Source organism: Selaginella moellendorffii, unplaced genomic scaffold (assembly GCF_000143415.4).
Source record: "Selaginella moellendorffii unplaced genomic scaffold, v1.0 SELMOscaffold_174, whole genome shotgun sequence".
In the NCBI taxonomy this organism is placed as follows: Eukaryota; Viridiplantae; Streptophyta; class Lycopodiopsida; order Selaginellales; family Selaginellaceae; genus Selaginella; species Selaginella moellendorffii.
Window position 1 is genome coordinate 145,264 of NW_003314434.1, and position 19,344 is coordinate 164,607.

General features: G+C 43.2%; 1 protein-coding gene across 1 annotated transcript; it reads right to left on the reverse strand.

Moving 5' to 3' along the window:
• Positions 1-808: 808 nt before the first annotated feature.
• LOC9639105 (protein MET1, chloroplastic) lies at positions 809-1,912 on the reverse strand. The gene is made up of 7 exons (XM_024667496.1): positions 1,821-1,912; positions 1,670-1,776; positions 1,519-1,607; positions 1,384-1,433; positions 1,209-1,329; positions 1,080-1,139; positions 809-1,028 (listed from the first exon to the last, which is right to left on the reverse strand). The coding sequence occupies exons 1-7, from the start codon at positions 1,853-1,855 to the stop codon at positions 885-887; spliced, it is 606 nt and encodes a 201-aa protein (XP_024523264.1). The 5' UTR covers positions 1,856-1,912; the 3' UTR covers positions 809-884.
• Between the last annotated feature and the right edge of the window lie 17,432 nt (positions 1,913-19,344).

Genomic DNA, 19,344 nt, shown 5'->3' on the forward strand with positions numbered 1-19,344 from the left:
AAATAAGGTGTGTTACAATTGGTATCGGAGCAAATGACACAGGTTTGATTCCCATTAATTAGTGGCTACTTAAAAATATAATATACCCTTGAGTAAGGTATATTCCTACCCCTAAATTTGAAATTGGGCATCCATGCGTACATCCTTCCTCCTGTGTGGAGTATCCACAGACGAAGGTATCCACCATGGGACCACAGTACAGGTGGATAACTAATTGCCTTACATGGAATAGGTAATCCATACAATGGAAAGATTGGTAAATTTAGTGCAGAAATGGAAGTGTTAGTTCCTCTTAGCTCAGTAGGGGTTGTTAGTCAATAGTTAATAAGGACATTAACATTTCTGAAGGGGGAGTGAGTGTAGTGCATGTGATCATGGGATAAGATTTAGATATACTATCACTGTGGATTCTTGGAACTTTAGGAGATAAATAAAGATAAAATAGCCACTAAGGGCTCTCTTATCAAGCAATTGCCCTTTTTCCAGTTGCACAAAATAGAACTTAAACTTTTCATGTGCCACATATTATATACCACGTGTTTAAAGACAGTGGAACGAAACCCAAGTTTTAAAACCTTAAGCCACTAAATGAAAGAATAGAGCCAAATTCCAAAACTTACATTTAAGGAGCCAAAGAATTGGAATACAAAACAACTCCTCAAATATTTAACCCAAGGAACAAAGAAATAAAAATATAAAATGACATTGAAACAGTCTTAAAGCTTGTAGCATCCCAATGCCAGAATCAACACATAAAATGGAGCCAAATAGAATATAATGTTATTTCAGCATACCGGTGAAAGATAAGTGATAAATAGTTAATTATTTATTGATGGCAAACATATATGAATAAGAGTCAATAAGAATGATTTACTTTGGTATGCTTATGTTTTGCCAAAGAAACCAAAGAGACCTTTGATAGCTTTGACAGCATTCTCATTGAATATAGGCTCGTCATACTTGTCAATCAACGCTTTAAATTCCGGTGATGCTCTCAAGCTTGCCAGATCTTCATCAGTTCTTATTTTCTGCAGGACATTTCTCTCTTTCAGAAAACTACCTGATTTTTCGTTTCTCACCTTATAATCCTCAAAACCAGCCTCCAGAGCCTCCCCCAGAGCTGAAAGCCCTGCTTCAACCTTGCCACAAAGAAACAGACCACTATTAGAGATCAATGAGAGCAACGAAAACATTTATCTGATGGTCACCTGGTCAAGTTTTGCGTAGCAGCACGCTACATTGTAGCTGGCGATTGCTTCTTCAAGCCCCTCGGGCTTGGATCCAAGTACAGACTCGAATTTTGACAGTGCTTCTTGATAGGCTGATTTTCTGGATAGAAATATTCAAGTTAACAACGTCGTGATTCAAATCGGTCGTACGTACTTGTAGAGTTGAAGGCCATCCCGAAGGTCCTCTTCTCTTTGCTTCTTGAGCTGCATTTTTCGATTTTAGTTTTGGATCTGGAATTTGTTGATAAGTTTCTAGATTCCGATGATGGGCAAAACTAAGAAATTTCACCTGGATTTCACGAAGCTGCTCACTGATGACATTCGCGTTTCTTTGCGCTGCGAGTTTCCCAGACGATACAGCCTGATCTTCTCTTTCTCCCTTCGAGATGAGAAAATCTCGGTAAGATACAGATGAGAAAAAAAAACAAGTCATGACCAACCGTATTTTTTTTGCATCTTCATGAGAAGAGGTCCAATTCTTTGACGAACAGTGTACATTGTGCGTCCATACTCTGCCGCTGGCCAGATCTCATTCCCAAAGACAGCACTAGCATTACAAAGAAAAAGATGGTAAAAACACGATGGCATTACCTTGTCGCAAGAACTTTGTCCCCTGGCTGGAACATCTTTGTTTTCGCTGCACTCCCGCCAGGAGCAAGAGCATCGATGTATGTTCCACTATCGGACCCTTTGTAGAATTTGATCCCATACGGCTTCTCAATCTCTACCTCATAGAATTCGTCGGGTTTGCTACCACTACTGCTACTTGTACTAGCGCTAGAATCCTTGGATTCCCCGGTGGTGACCGTCCCAATGCTAGATGAATCGGCACTACTGGCAGCTGCCAAGATCGATCCCGTGTTGCCGATTCTCTGCGGGAAGGTGAGCTTCCTCTCGAAATTCCTGGAGCTGGCTTGCCACCGCCGTGGCTGAAGAGGCAAATGCCACAAATGCTGCTGCTGCTGCTGCCACTGGCGATCTTACCAGGAATCCCAGTGGCGCCACCTTGATTGAGGATGGCGCCGCCGCTCCACAGCGCTGCCCCGGCCGCCATCGCCGCTCGGAGGATGAAGAAGCGGGAGGACATAAAAAATAAAAGAGCGCCATAGCTTCGTCCACGTGGCCACGTGGACGAAGCTACCACTGAAATTCCTTGGACTTATTCTAGAATATACCTTACGGCGGCATATTCGATTTGGCATATTCGCTTCTAACATAATGTTTATAGATAGTAAATTTTCTTAAGTTGTTTTATATCTGTGTTAAACAAATGCCCTTTCTCATTTTTTAAATAAACTAGATATAAAACTCTTTTTAAGAGGTAAACTTATATGACCTTTTTGAAAGCCATTATGAGTTCTTGGGATATAGGTATATTAATTGGGGTTTGACCTTACAAAACCGTTTTACTTTATCAACTAAAAAATAATTCTTCTTTTTTTCCATTATATATTTTTTCCATTTTGGAGTCATTACCAACAATCAAAATTTGAATTAAATATATTGGTTTCTACCATTCTTTTCTCCTTTGCTCAATTGAGCTTGCATGCCATTACAGCCAGCATGGCTAGAGCCAACACTAGTATGCAGCTAAGGCCATGCACTTTGCCATGACAAGTACCATAGCCAACATGAGCCAATTCTAGGGCATGGGCCAATGCCAATATGCTGTCCAGTTCCCATCCAACTGATTTCATTGTAAAACTTTGATAAGATATAAAAGACAAAAAACTATGATTTTATAAAATATTTATAAGTGCCTAGACCATGCTATAAAGCCATGCATTTAAACAGGTGGTTCCATTGTTTTCCTAAGGTTTTCTACCTTGGTTAATAATCTCTAAAATTTAAGAAACCAGGGTTAATCTGACTCTGAATCTTCTTTTGTAAATATGTATGACCAACTTCTTTTTGTCCAAATTTTTGTTCAAAGGTAGCAACTCTAACATAAACCCCCCACCCCAACGGTTTCTCTTAATTATTTTCAAAGGCCTCTCCTTTGGAGGGCTTCCTACTCTTCTTATTTGCTTAGTTTTAATTATGGCAAAGTTGAATATGAACAAAAGAAAATAGAAAAGGAGGTCTTAAGTGTAATTCCATTTTGTTTAAGCTTTTTTCTTTTGTTCTGCCTAAGATATAAAAACATTTACCTTTTCATCATTCCCAGCTATTGCCTGTCCTCAAGCAGTCGAATTCTCTAAATCCTGCTCTAGATTGCTGAGCTTGGTCTTCATAGTGACAAGCTCGACGCTTCAGCATAGATTGTCAAGTTTTTGACATATCATCTAATTCTTCTAGTCAAGCATGGCGATGTGCTAATCCTGGCGGGTGATACACTCTACATCAGTGGATGTGAAAGTCAAGATTGTGCTTTTGAGTTTTTTGGATTATATGGTGTTGATGATTTTGCTCACCCATGACTCAATCCACTTTCTTGGTAATTGTCTTGAGGTAGCTCAAGACTTGCACTTAGTACTTTGTAGTTTCCTCATCTTCTATCGGTTGCATTGGCTTGTCAACTGGCTGCTTGCCTCCCTTGATGTGTTGAGCAAGTTCCTCCATGAAGCTTCGGACTGCTAGCTGGCTAGGTTGATTCGCGGACTTGTGCACAAAGGCGCAACTAGCTTTGACTTTATAGTGCTGCTGTAGTGTCTACTACTGCTGTGGTTGCCTCATTTTGCTAGACTTATCAGTCAAGGGTGTGTCGTTATCAAATGGATAGGTGGATTGGAGAAACTTTAACCCATACTCCTTTAGTTCACATAGACCCTCTTTTGTAGCCTTATCGTCTTTGTCCTATTGAGTTTTTTGGCCATGATTTTCTTGGCCTAAACTCACCTCATTGGATATATCTACAGCCAATGGTTTTGCAACATCTATAGGCACATTATGTGTTGAATTTTGTGGCTTAAATTTTGGAATTTCTTCCACAACTTCGACATTCATCATTTGCCTAGTGTTATCCATTTGTGTATTCATCACTTCTTCGATGCTCAAAGAGATTTGTCTAGGCATCAGAATTGTCTTTGTAGACATAGACAAATTACAATTTTGTTCTTGATCTGGGCATAGCATTTTATCACCATACTTATTGTGTTTAGCTTTTCTACAGCATACTTAGCCACTGGATTTCTAGAGGTCTCACAGTTTGGATTTTTGGATTTAGGTAAAATTTCTTTTTAAGGGGAGAATTTTCCTCGCTTGAATCTGTATTCTCCTCCACTTCCACATCCCTCTCTATTTCCCTCAGAAGAGATACTAAAGGTGGTGGCTCAATAACAAGGTGAGGCGCAAGATCCTCCTAAGTAGTTGTAGCGCACGTGGTTTTGACCCTTTATCCTATGGTGATTTACCATAGGATAACACCACGAAGCGGAACCTAAACCCTCTTTGTGCCACGTGACAGATGCCACGTGTCACATGCCACGTGTCCATGCCACGTGTCCACAGGAACCCGAGGTTCAGGGCCTTGGGCCACTGAACGAAGGAACGGTGCCAAACTCCTAAGCGTGACGCCAAGGAGTGATGGAACCGGACCACGGAGCAACTCCCGAGCATACAGCCCAAGGAGCGAAGGGACAGGGGCCTGGAGCGACTTGGAATAGTCCTAGAGCAACCAGCATCCCAATGCCAGGACCAGCACGCAAAACGGAGCCAAACGGAGTCTGGCGCTATTTCGGCATACCGGTGGCCTAACGTGAGAGTATGGGTACTCCACCAGCTAGCATGGAATGGAACTTGGGCTTAGACCCAAGCCGGACGCAGAACAAGGACAGGCACGCAAGCGGGAGCTAGACTATGCCTCAGGTTGGTCGGCCATGCCCGACCTACCCCCTATCCCTACTATACATTTGGAACCCCCCATAGCCCCCCCCCCTTGAGGAACACACGCTTTGGGCTTTCACCCCAAGCCTCCCTTAGTATCTGGAGTTAGTCTCTGGGACAAGCTCGAAACTTACTAATTATGGAATGTCCCTAGATTGCGAATTTGGACACGGGACGAACACCATTGTGTTCAGGACGATCTCTACATTCCGTAGATATGCCAAATGAGCAAATCTGGACACTTTCCATAAATAGCATTTGGGACGAATTAAGACTAACATAAAGGGCATGATAGCGAGGGTGTTTGGCAGACACGGTAAGCTATCATCTAGCGATGTTGAGGGACCAATCTCAATATCGCGGGGGTTCTTGATACTAGCAAGTGCAAGCCAATGACTCAAGTTTCTCAAACCAGGCCGAGTATGCTCAGCAAGAAACACATAGGGTTCCTACCTTATGTTTATCCAATCTAAGTGCATGGTCATTGACCAGTTTCTCAACTAGCTCAAGTGGGAAACTGATAACGGGTCCAGCAATACCGACCTCCTGCCGTCGTGGCAGTAAGGTAAGAGTGTCCGTAAGGACTAGCCGACAGGTAACTTTCGATACCCGAAGTCACATGCGCGACACTCGCCCCCCCTTGGGAAGATCGACGTCCTCGTCGATGCATACTCCAGTCTAGAATACCGCCAAGGAAACAACTCCATAAAAAGTTCACGGTACTCACACTATGTGAGAAATGCACCAACTTAAATGAGTTAGGGGGTAACCTCTTTGTCTAACGCGGATGCGCTACCAGCTCAGACACCTTCCGGCCGTCGCCGACAAGGAAATGACCAACGGAGTCAACCACCCCTGCTGCTCTGGGAGTCACCCAGCTTACAAAAGTGTGATACGCCCCTGCCCGCAGGGACATAGAGAGAGAAGCCAGAGGCCCCAACCCTCCTAAGCAAATAAACCAAACACGTCGGTAAGGTTTAGATAGACTACTGTAAACAGGCAGTTAGAGTTGTTTACACGGTCACGCCCTTTCACAGAACAAGGAACATCGACAGAGAGGCGGGTTATGTGACCAGTCGACAGTAGCTACCCCATGACTAGAGATTTCACCATGCACACGAAGTGCCGAAGCCAGTCTGCCTATACTGGCCCAAACTCAAAGATCAATATATATGGACATATCAAAGTCATAGACAATGATATCTTAGAGATTTAATTATCAGTGAATAAAGCTTAGATTAGAACACAAAAGTATTCCAAGTAAGTTATCATCCGATAAACTAGTATTACAGTATAGGAACCACCAAGATCATTATAATTGGTAAACATAGGAATCACCATCCAACAAAATTCAATAGCAAGTAGATCATCAAGGAAACGCAATGATGAAACTTAACTATCGAAGATAGTAGACAGTAAGCCAACAACTTACTAGAGAGAACTCAAAGAACACAAAGTATCATTGACTAACAAGCACAATGCTCGCGAATGTATCACCCAAAGGAAATAACATCCAAATCTATCAAAACTAACTCGAGCAACAATCAACAGAACAAAATGAATGTTGCAAAGCAAACAAACGCTTGTTCATATTAACCATTACACTAGCCAATCCGAATAGATCCCAGCCAACAACACGAAGGAACTCAAGTTGCCTAAGCAAGTGTTAGCAACATCCTACGGATGTCTCAAACCCAAGAGACCAATCCAGAGCAAACCACAAAGAATATGTGGTATTGTGAAAAGCCATAAGCCATCAAAAAAGAACAACTAACCATCATGAAAGATCATCAATCATCCCATCAATAAAGAGATGCAAAATCATCGTCTAAGAAGGAATCCACCATCCCGAAGAATAGCGAATCAATCTAGATCAACGATAATCAAGCAAAACCTCTGACAAAGATAATCAATTATCCCAGATGATAGTCAATCATCACCAATGATTGCTAGATGCAAATACTAACTTCAACATCGAAGCTAATGAGCCAAAAATGCCTTCCCCAACAACTTCTAACAAATGGAACAATGAGCACAAAACTCAAGAACCAAAAGCTCGAAGAAGCCTATAACTAAGTCTTGCCTAATAATGATCACGAGTCTCATAGAAGCTAACTTCAATGCTAAAGAAGAAATCATGGTGCAACCCACAATATCTTCCTCAACACATCCATAAGCCAAACTTCATAATGCCAAAGCTAATGAAGAGCATTTCTGCATCAATCCAAAAGCTAAGCATAACGAAGCTATGTTTAACAAGTGATCATCAAACGATCCTCCATGAATCCATCTATAGCAAGACGTAACTCACTTCATAACAAGCTCAAAAAGAATCATTAATGATCGCTATATTCCGAACTCAAATCCAGCAAGGACTCAACATTCTAATATCGATCACTAACTCTTCTTCCTCTTGTAGAGTTAGCATAATCCACGACTAAATCACTTTTCAAGGAAAAGCTAAAGCTCAATCCTCTACTAAATAATCTCGTCTAGAACACAACTAACTCAACTTGCCACTCAGTTCATTTGAACGTCAACACAGTTGCTAACTAGCAAATGCACAAATGCCAACAACACAAAGCTATAGCCAAATCATCAACACTATATTCATCAAGACTAATGAAACTCAATATCAATCCTTGGAAGGATATCTCATTTCACTCAGATCTCAATATCAACAATATCAATGACAAGGCATCACTTCAATGCCATCAACATTAGGACAAAGCTAGAAGAAAGCTAGAGTGAATCACCACTCAAAACTTCCTAGCAACCAAGCTAACCACAGTCGAAGATACCTTAGTGTGTATCCAAGACCAACCCTTCAGCAATACTCAGTTTCAGATACACATCATCAAGGAGTGATTCACCACGTCCAAGACTCAATGAAATCCAACACTACGGACTAGACGTAACCAAATGATATCGACAGAGGTAGAGTCGACAAGCCAACATGAAAAACTCATGTAAGTCTAACAACACGATCCTCCGCAACACCATCCGGTCAAGCAAGCCCACCACTGCTAAATCATCATCAAGCAAAGCAAGTGTCAACGGTCTTTTTGGCAAAGTCTATAAGTAATCACTAGTCGCAAAGCAACTAACAATCGCCCTTCAACTTGCCTTCACAAGACCCGAACACTAACTCATGTCATCAAGTTATATACTTATCTAGCATAAACATAATACCTCAAACATGAGATAAAAGTCCATGGACAAGCACAAACTAAATGACCACTTGAATCCAACTCAACCGTAATAAGCTCACTAAAACATTTAGCCACTAGCTCTGAGCATGCCTTGAAGAGGCTAGCTATGCATGATCAACACTCAGTCGAAACTAAAGTGAAGACCATGAGATGAACTCACATCGGTACACAACCTCCTCATAGACAAAGCTATAGTACGGGTACCAACATCTCAACCTCAAACAACTAAGTTGGACATCACCATCCTCAGCCAAGGCGCAGGGCCACCAAGACCAAGTCAAGATCAGTGAGAGCTCACTACTCTCGTAGAGTCTAACGTAATGCAAGGTGCAACCTGCCACCAAGCACAACGCTACAAAAGAAAGGTACAAGGGTCACCCTTCTGAGAAAAGCGCAACAGCCACTTTTCTACACCAACTCCAGACTCTATCCAACTCAATTGCTTTAGCCCCAAAAGTTAGCATCCCTTTCGGGCCGCATCATACAAACTACTTACTAAGATCTAAGCCAACCGAAGTCAACTCCAACCGCTTCACTAGTTTGTACTGGCTTTCGAAAATGGAATGGTTTTCGGACAAAATGATCAATAGATCAGCCATTGGAAAAGTCTAAGAAAATTTGTGGAAAATTTCCCATCCTATAGAAAGAATGACTCTCAGTCCAGGATTGCAAACTTTCAAGACTCAACCAACTTCCTCCTACCAACAACTTCACATAGGCTCACCTCAACACAGATTCTCATGATCCATCAATATGCTTAAGCATCGAACATCTTTGCCCATTTTTCCGACATCTAACTCCGACATCCGCAAAGTGCAAAATGAACATCCAAGGCTTGATCACGAAGACCACATCTTCGGATATCCACATTGCACTAGCACTCTTCTTCAACCACCTTCAAGATCCAATGTGAAGCCAAAACACTAACAAGAAAAATGACTTGGAAAATCAAGCTCTAAGGAAACTTCCTCATCACTTGAAATAACAATGCCACCTCCACTAACACAAGTGCTAGTGATGTCAATGCCCCAACTACACATCTTCTCCATCCAACAATCTACTCCAAGTGCTAACAGATCAACCAACAAGCCATAGCAAATGAATGCTATAACCCTTTCCATCACCTAACAGGCAAACTCAAGGAAACAAGGTACCAACTTAAGCTTAGCATAATGGACCACCATCGAGAATCCAGTCAAAGCTACTACAATGCTACTTCGTGCAAGTAGACTAGCTTCTCCATCAACCACTTTGGGGTTGATCATCATTTACCCAAGCAACTTCGTAAACGCATTACTCTTTATCACATGGATATGATATAAGCATCACAATGACTTGATCATCAATTGAGTAACGCAATGAGCAATGCCTATGTCATTACTTCAAACGTTTATGTGAGTATCAAATGCCAACTCGATTCGACAAAATGCAACATAAATGCCACATTCCACAAATAGAGGTTTACGACACCCAACACCACTAACTTTTGTTCACAACATGGACAAGCTCATGCCACTCTCTTTCCGACCAAACTCAACACTAATCCAACACCAAGCTACTCAAGGAGCAATAGCAAGGTTCCCTGGAAAAGAATTGAGCATTGCAACCCAAGTCTTCCAATAGCGAGCCTAGACAAAATGGTTTAGTGTTACACCACTATCCATCCCATAACTCACCACTTGTAAGACCATCATTTCCAACATGCATCAAGGTAGGGACTCTTGATTGCATAATGTGAACACAAGCAATGAGTTAACACCTCGTTGCAAATCATTTCTCCAAGAAGAGAAAATGATTTACGTATTTGATCCTCCGTCCCCGATGACTCTCTTTTCGGTCTCATCTTTGACCAAACCTCAAGCTTGCTTTCCCACTGCCTTCAGCTCAATCGAAGAAAAGTTTATGAGAGAGCACGGCAATGATTACTTGAACCAATAGACTATTTCCTCCAGTCTTGATTGATCCACTTATAATCATGCCTAGGAAGGATCCACTAGTGCCGTGCTAAACAGCTACGAACCAGCCTATTTGCCAATCATAGTAAACCCAGGGAAAGTTTATTTTCACCCACGGTAAATGGAACAACTCATGGAACCATCGATAGGCTAACATTAATCCTGCCAACTCAAAGTGCAACCTTGAGTTGCTAATGTGCCTCACTCACGAGCCCAAGCACAAACTCGTGCTACTGGAACAACTCAAATCCATCTTATGAGCCCAAGAGCAAGCTCACATAATTACGGTACAAGAAGGTAACCGAATCCATACCCAAGGAACGATTGCGAAGTCTTTGCACCCAAACGTGTACCCACTCGGATCATCGTTTTCATCTCTGCGTATGCAACGAGACTAGTTGCCCAATCTCATTGAATAGTACTCGCTGAGACTCATCCTCTGATACCAAATGTAGCGCACGTGGTTTTGACCCTTTATCCTATGGTGATTTACTATAGGATAACACCACGAAGCGGAACCTAAACCCTCTTTGTGCCACGTGACAGATGCCACGTGTCACATGCCACGTGTCCATGCCACGTGTCCACAGGAACCCGAGGTTCAGGGCCTTGGGCCACTGAACGAAGGAACGGTACCAAACTCCCAAGCGTGACGCCAAGGAGTGATGGAACCGGACCACGGAGCAACTCCCGAGCATACAGCCCAAGGAGCGAAGGGACAGGGGCCTGGAGCGACTTGGAACAGTCCTAGAGCAACCAGCATCCCAATGCCAGGACCAGCACGCAAAACGGAGCCAAACGGAGTCTGGCGCTATTTCGGCATACCGGTGGCCTAACGTGAGAGTATGGGTACTCCACCAGCTAGCATGGAATGGAACTTGGGCTTAGACCCAAGCCGGACGCAGAACAAGGACAGGCACGCAAGCGGGAGCTAGATTATGCCTCAGGTTGGTCGGCCATGCCCGACCTACCCCCTATCCCTACTATACATTTGGAACCCCCCATAGCCCCCCCCCCTTGAGGAACACACGCTTTGGGCTTTCACCCCAAGCCTCCCTTAGTATCTGGAGTTAGTCTCTGGGACAAGCTCGAAACTTACTAATTATGGAATGTCCCTAGATTGTGAATTTGGACACGGGACGAACACCATTGTGTTCAGGACGATCTCTACATTCCGTAGATATGCCAAATGAGCAAATCTGGACACTTTCCATAAATAGCATTTGGGACGAATTAAGACTAACATAAAGGGCATGATAGCGAGGGTGTTTGGCAGACACGGTAAGCTATCATCTAGTGATGTTGAGGGACCAATCTCAATATCGCGGGGGTTCTTGATACTAGCAAGTGCAAGCCAATGACTCAAGTTTCTCAAACCAGGCCGAGTATGCTCAGCAAGAAACACATAGGGTTCCTACCTTATGTTTATCCAATCTAAGTGCATGGTCATTGACCAGTTTCTCAACTAGCTCAAGTGGGAAACTGATAACGGGTCCAGCAATACCGACCTCCTGCCGTCGTGGCAGTAAGGTAAGAGTGTCCGTAAGGACTAGCCGACAGGTAACTTTCGATACCCGAAGTCACATGCGCGACAGTAGTGTAATGCTCGTAAATATGCTACAAAAAGATGAAGACTCTCATCTTCACTTGCCTTCCCTTGCTTATCTGTAAGGCAACATTTTTCATATCGGCCACAAATCCATTGTATGTGAAATGAGATATGTTTATTTGTCGTCCAGTCTTGATAGCTTCCAATATATAGGCTTTTTTTTATGCTAACATTTTGCACAACTGTCTTCCCATCGATGATGGCACACAACACCTTAAGCCTAGCATGATAGTCGAGCTTCTAATAGGTGAAGTTACCTCCTTGTCCAGATGTGTAATTTGGGAGGATGTATTGTTCGCACATGCAATCCTTCTTGCTCATCATAATTATTTCACCTTTGTTGTCTAGGCAAAAAATCTAAACAAACTGGGTGAGTCCAAAGGGATAGACTCGCTTGTAGAAAATGGGTACTACTTCTGCACAAACTTGATCCCTTACTTGATCAATATTTCTCCTTCGAGCGGCTCCACATAAACGAGTAACCCAAAAGCATTAAGCCAAAACTTGTTATAGAGAAAAAGCACAAAGCTCCCTAGACAACTTTACTTGGCCATAATATAACTCCTCGTTGCTAGATGAAATTTCCTTTATATACTCATTTAGCCTATGCATTTTTGCCATCCGTGGAGATTTGTAGGCATAACACTTGGCGTTAGGTGATCGAGATATGTAGTACAGTGCCAACAAAGGTGCTTAAGAGAAATCTTGTGTCAACGCTACAAGAGTGGAGTCAATGGCTTGTGGCGGTGACGTGAAAACAAAATCACTCCACCCAATCAAGAGTGTGCTTGACCCAGTAGGCGGTGACGATGGCATTTGCTCTTGCATGGCTCTAGGCAACATTTGAGCTGCTATACATTGCTTCAGAGCTAAGCCTAAAGTGTTAGCACATCTTGGCATAGGCATAGAGTGAGTGAGAGGGAAAAAGCAAGAGAAAAAAAGAAGTTCTTTAGTTGCCTCAAAATTACTTAAGTCTCCTTGCCTTATTACATTAGCTTGAAGTGTTGTTTTCTTACTTTTTTTTGTTTTTTTATGCAAACATATTGTGGAAATCTTTTTCCTTGTTAGCCTAGTAATCTCTACTTATTAATCCTTGTGGTTTGTTGGTAGAGTTTACTGAATGGGGCAAGAAAAATGTAAGCATTACTTTTAGAATATTCACCCCTTCTTTTCTTTTCCTCTAAGTGTTGCATTGCTTGGAAAAAAAATTTATAGACCATATCAACAAGATTTAAAGGGAAGGCTTGCTCTAGAGAAAGAAATATTTGTCTAATGTATCCCTTGATTTCTTTCTTTGGAACTTCCCTATCAAAGAAAGCACTCAGATTTATAAGAGTTTCTTTAACATAAAGATGAATCTTTCCCAAGGGATATGTATTTTCCCTCTGTTCTAAATAAATAGATCCCTATTTGAGCTTATCAGAAAAAACTACTCCTTCTATCCAATTCCACTTATCTAACTCTATAAAGAGATAGAAAAGCTTGGAAATAAGATCTTGTGATCTTAATATCCCCTCCATCGATATTAAAAGTAAGTTTTATAAGATTTTATAATTGAAAAACCAATCTACCTTTCTATAGTTCTACAAAGTTTAATATCTCTTTGTAGAATTTTTCTAAGCTCTTATCCTTCACAGTTGGCCATCCTATCTGTGCATTTAGATAGCATCACGAATGAATCCTTATGAGGGCTTTATCCATGAGCTTCTCTATAATTTTATACCCTAAGGTATAGATAATATTTATGCTTATATCTTCATGATATTTTCTTAAGCGGTTTAAATTTACTATTGCAATATCATCCCTATTTAAAGTGTGCATTTCAGCCGTTTCTAGAGCTAATATCTTAAACAAAATAAATAGACCATTTCATTTTCTCTCAAATTTATTTTTAAGAGCATCTATTTTGCCTTGATACCAAAGGATCTTATCTCTTAGTTTAAGCTCACAAAAGATTTCAGTTGTTTATCATGCCTAACATTTGTGGCTTTTTAAATTGCATGTAAAGTCTAAATTACTTTAAGGTTAAGCTCGTTTAAGTCTTCTATTTTGGCAAGTCTTTATTTAAGAGCTTTCTGACCATAAGTAAAATGAAATTATGTCATGCTTGTGAATCCTTTATATACGGTCTTATAAACCCACAAAAGTTTTGTATTTTATGCCTTTGGCAAATGTCACAATTTTTGTAGAAAATTGCTGTATCTTAACAAAGCGTAGTGTAAAACACAAATTTTTCCCTTTCAATTTGTTAGCTTCCCTCATTTATCTGACCACCACAACCTTGGATTTAGTTAAATTCTTTTGCCAAGATTCCCATTTATTGTACCAGCTCCTACTTAGTCCTACTTGGTTTCAGCAACTCATTGCACGAACAATAGAGTGTTAGCCATCCATCCATGGATTCCCAAATTCTCTCTCAGTCCCTCTCCCCAAGTTAAACTGGATTTAAGCTCTATTTCGTTAAAGTGGGAATTGTCATTATCCCACTTGTAAAATAAGGTTTCCAAACCTTTATATAGTATATAAATATAACAAAATTCAACTGCATTGAGGCACATGCCATTTTATTTTAAACAAGGAAATGTCTACTCAATCACTTCTCCTCCCCCTGCCACTGCTTCACCTCTCTCTTCTCCTTGTCATCGTCGTCCAATTTCTTTCCATCCTTTTAATATTGGCTTAGTTGCTCCGAGTCTAGGTGGAGCCCAAGTCCCCATTCAATCTTTACTTTCCCATTATTAATAAAACAACTTCGTAGACTTCCAATAACATGCTGTAACACTTCTAGTATAATGCAAATCCTCTCAAAGAATTGTCTTTTAATATTAATACAATGGCATGGAACCCCATGCCATAATAAGTTACATTTTTAAATAAATATATGCCATCTCAGACTGTTATTTTTTGCCTCCAACGCCTATACAATAATCTTGGAATTTCATCACTCTCCACACTATCAGGATTTAAACCCAATAGTAATGCCATCTCTTCTCTAATACGTCCACGCTCATGTTCAGTGGTCGAAGAACCCATCCGGTTGAGCAGATTATGGAGATGCGGATAGTGCTTGGCTAGACAATATACATGCCATAAATGATGACTGGTGTCTGTCCGATCAAATGGCTTCTGATATACCGTTCCATCTGCCATTTGGTTGATTTCTGCAGCCACCTCCTGGACTGGCCGGTTCTCTATCACCATCGCTCCAAGCCGTTTTGCAAGGTCCCCCAGAACATACGGTTTCTTCTCCCTAGTTTCCATACTGCAAGAGATGGGGTGCACTGCATATGTGTGCGTGTTCGCTGCAGTTTTAATCGGCGAGTCATCGATGATGAGGATTTCACTTGAGCTAGCAGTCCGGTTCATCACTACAGCCTCTGGCTTGACGAAGATGGGCTTGCTACCCCTCACATGGACCATAGTCAAGCAATCCTCCTGCGTTAGGAGAAAGTCAAATGGTAATATTACTCGCGTCTGATCGTGCATCATCTGTAGCAACGTTAATGCATTGTGGCGCATCATGGATGTCCAAACTCCCAATTGCAAATTGAACCCGGCCCTCTGTTTTAAGTGTTGCATGGTCATTATTAGATCCCGCAGTTTCTCCCGTGTGATTAATGTGAATCTGTCTCTTTTGACCAACTTGCGACCGCAAGCTTTGGAGGGTGCAATGACATTCGAGGACGAGCCACGCTCATGGGAGAAAAGGACACCGTTCAGATCAAAAACGATACAGTACCTTCGCCGTGACTCTGAAATGAAATGCGTCAGCATAAAAAATGGTACAAGTCAATTTTACCATCTACAATATTAGCGAATGTTGCTCCCGATGGTCGTTGAGAGGGTTTTGGTCGAGGAAACGTGAAGGGCGGAAATACTCTCCTCTGCAATGTGGGGTCAATCGCATCTGATGGTGTGTGGGCACATGCCATTTCAGCTGTAGACTCTGGTACAACTGGCTCAACAGTGGCATGGGGTGGTTCCGATGGCGTGTGATCACACGCCATTTCAGCTGGTGCCTCCATTGGCAAAGTGGACATGACCGAACAGGCAGCAGGGGCGGTGTAGGGAGGTTCCAACGGCGCGTAGTCAGACGATTGGGCACACGTTGAGTCCGTTGGAAATGAGGATACGACCGGCTCGGCGGCTGGGGCGGCCTCATGTGGGTCCAATGGCGCCTGGTCACCGTCAGTTGGATACGTGGACAAGATTGACTCAGTGGTATGGGCAGCATCAAGTGGAGCGTGGTCAGCTTGCTTGGCGTTGATATGGATAGTAGCCTCCACCAGCTCTGATGACTCTTGCAGCCAAGTAGAGTCCACTAGCGGATCCATATGCATGTCCAAATATCTCCCTTCGATTGAGATGGTATCCTCCCGTGCTACTAAAAACAAACTCATTAGCACATTGAATCGACTATACTGTATTTACCATCAACTGCTATTGAGGAACTAGGACCGATATCACTTGAGCGCACTGCTGATTCTGAAGGATTGGACATACGTTTCGACCCTTGCTTGGCACTATCCTTCCTCGACACTAAAGGCTAGAGTTTGTAAATTCAACTGAATAATCTCTACTTACCATTTGCTCTGCAACCTACATGGACAATGTTAGAAATGGTAAAAGGTTAGGAATGGATGTATTATTATTTACCTGATGGTTTGTCTTGTATGACCTTCCTCCGCCGCTCTTTGGCCACCTCAGGCTGGCCATCGTCGTCATCATCGTCGTCGTCGTTATTGTGATCGTCACCATTGTGAGGACCATCCAAGTCCTCTTCGTCCTCCTCTTCTTCGTCCTCCTCTTCTTTGTCCTCCTCTTCGTCCTTCTGCTCTTCCTGCTCATTATCTTTCTCTGGCTCCTCATCCCCCTCCTGCATTTCTTCCATAGGCTGCTCAGGCTGGATGGCTTGTTCTTCCAGGACCATCTTGGGAAAATCATCTGGCCAAGTCTCCATCTCAAAATACAAGACATCCATAGCCTGTTTTAGTGCGTGACCTAGGACCGTATCCTCACCCGACTGTCTTAACATGGTTTCTGCACGTTCTTGCACCCTTCGAAGACGACAAGATGAGAAAAACGTGGCCCTGCCTTGAAAAGCTTCCCTCATCCATTGTACCTCTCCATTGAGATTGGGGAAGGAGAGTCCGCCATAGGAATCTGAGTCATGAGGTGGTGACTGTCTGCTTTCACTCAGCCCTTGATCTGCAATGAATGGCATGAGCACACACGCCATAACCGCGAGGCATTACCTATCATCTTTTCGTTGCCCTTCTTCCTTTTCGAATCAAACGCCTCTGATCTCGACGACTGTCCAACGTGCTTTCGCTTTTTATGACCACTGTCAGTTTGAGCTTCGCTGGTGCTTTCCTGTTTTGCCTTTGAAGAAGTTTCTCCTGCAAGGAATGGCATGAGACCACACGCCATTGCAAATATAATTTGTACCTCCTTTTTTCCTATTGCTTTTCTGTTTGTCCTTCTTCGATGCGCCACCAGTGCGCTTTTCAGTCCTCGTGTCTGAATATTCACAACGATCTATAATCAAAATGGTGTGAGGCCTCACGTGACCTTACCTTGTGCAGGTTGTGAGCTCGGCCCAACATGGGTATCTTCAACAGTAGCTGTTAACGCCGTTTCAGCATCTGGGGGTGGCCACGCTCCTGCATACAGAGCTTGTGAGATAACATTTAAACTTAAAGTGCGTACTCACCAGGTTCGCAGAGAAGATACTGTTTTTCTTTGGCAACTGTAATTATATGCTCCATTGAAGTCACCTCTTCAATGGAGTTTGTCACCGCAACACACGGGACACCCTTGAGTAGTGCGGCTCGAAAGAATAGTCCGCCGCAGTTGTACTCGACAACGCATTTGCCCTTGGAGTCGGAAGCAGGTGACCCACCCGCTATTGCGTTGAAGACCCAGCTGAGCATTTCCCATGCTGCACCTGGAGCTTTCTTTGGATTCGAAAGCTCCATAGCCGTCTTCAGTTCCTCAGGCACGGGTAAATTGACCTCCCTCAGATCAATTCGATTGGCCTTGTCGAACGAAGCTGGGAAGTCACTCCAGTCCCACTCTGCTGCAGGACCAATAACAAGGGCGAGTGTGAAGATGCGGACATTCGTCGGTATCTTCTTCTTAGCCATTATCCCATGGATCTCCCGCATCTCCTTGCCTTTCAACCGAGCCTTCACCTCGTTCAAGGCCTTCCAGAACTTGTGATAGGATTCGGAGTCGTAGATCATATAGTGGACTGAAGATTCCACCTCCGCAAGTCCCACCATTAAGTCAATGATGGAGCTGACTTCGTCTGCATGAGTGATCTCCTCGTTTGTGAAGTCCATCACACAAAAGATGTTCTTGACCTGCTCATCTCCGCGGGAAACGATGCTCCTCTACCTTTGATCCTCATCCGAATTCAAGTATACCCGGTAAGGTTCTCGATAGGCCTCTGCTGCGGGGTCGAGCTGTTTCTGAAGCCGGCGGTCGACATCAATCTTAATGAAATTTGGATACTGATCCAACTTCTCAGCTTTACTTTTCGTGGCATCCCGCAGCAGATCGATGAACTTGGGGGCCCCCTTCACGTACTCGTCGATGTCTTCATTTGACAACTCCAGCGCTTCCATCATCTCTTGCGTGGTGTCGATGCTCACCCTCTCCACGGCCACTTGCTCGAAGATCCAATCCTTCAATAGCGCACGAGCTCTCAGAGTCGTGCACAAGTCCTCGTATGTCACAATATGGCCGGGAGTCATTTTGGTCTTGTTGAAGACAACCTCACCACGTAGAAGAGCATTAGCCACTGTCAGAAGGTCGTCGTCGTCTAGAGACCGCGAGAAATGCAAGGCGTTGAGCTTCAAATCATTGGGCTTCCGGCCGTCCTCCACACCCATTGAGTTTGGCAACTCCCCGTCATGGTACCTCCTCAGCACATCTACCCATTTGTCAAAAACAACTTTTGTCGCGAGTAGAATGTTATGGATGCTGAGTGTGTCATTGACCCCCAGTGTTTTCGAGAGAAGACTCGAGAATTCCTGCAATGGAAATGGCGTGAGGCCACATGCTATGCCACATACAACGAGGCTTACCTGCCAGGCGCTAGTTGCTAGTGCACGTCCTTGTCCTGGTTTTTGTGGCTTCTTCAGTTGAACCCAGAGCTTCCGTGTTCGTGCCAATGTCTCGTGCAGACCCGATTTGTAGCACGTTTCTTGCTTGACATTCTGCGCGTGGGAGATGTATATGATAGATCGGAGGGGCGAGTTGCCTTTTATCAGGCGGACAACTCTTGTCTTGAAGACTTTCTTCACCTCCTCGCCCACCATAATATCCACAACTATCTCTTGCATCGCCAAGCTAGAATGCTGCCCGGAGACGGCATAGAACCGGATGTTCTGATCGTCCAACACCTTCCTATTGATCAAGTCTGGAAACCTCATCTCGCCCTTCATTTTTTGGTAGTAGGGGATCACGTCTGCGATGTCGGGTGTTACTGGACTTGCCAGCATCTTCTG

Bases quoted from the DNA above. Each gene is read 5' to 3' on its own strand.
- LOC9639105 (XM_024667496.1), bottom strand. From the start codon at position 1,855: ATGTTCCAGCCAGGGGACAAAGTTCTTGCGACAAG. The intron at 1,777-1,820 runs GTAATGCCATCG...TTGTAATGCTAG, and splicing joins GACAAAGTTCTTGCGACAAG to TGCTGTCTTTGGGAATGAGA. The intron at 1,330-1,383 runs GTACGTACGACC...ATTTCTATCCAG, and splicing joins GATGGCCTTCAACTCTACAA to AAAATCAGCCTATCAAGAAG.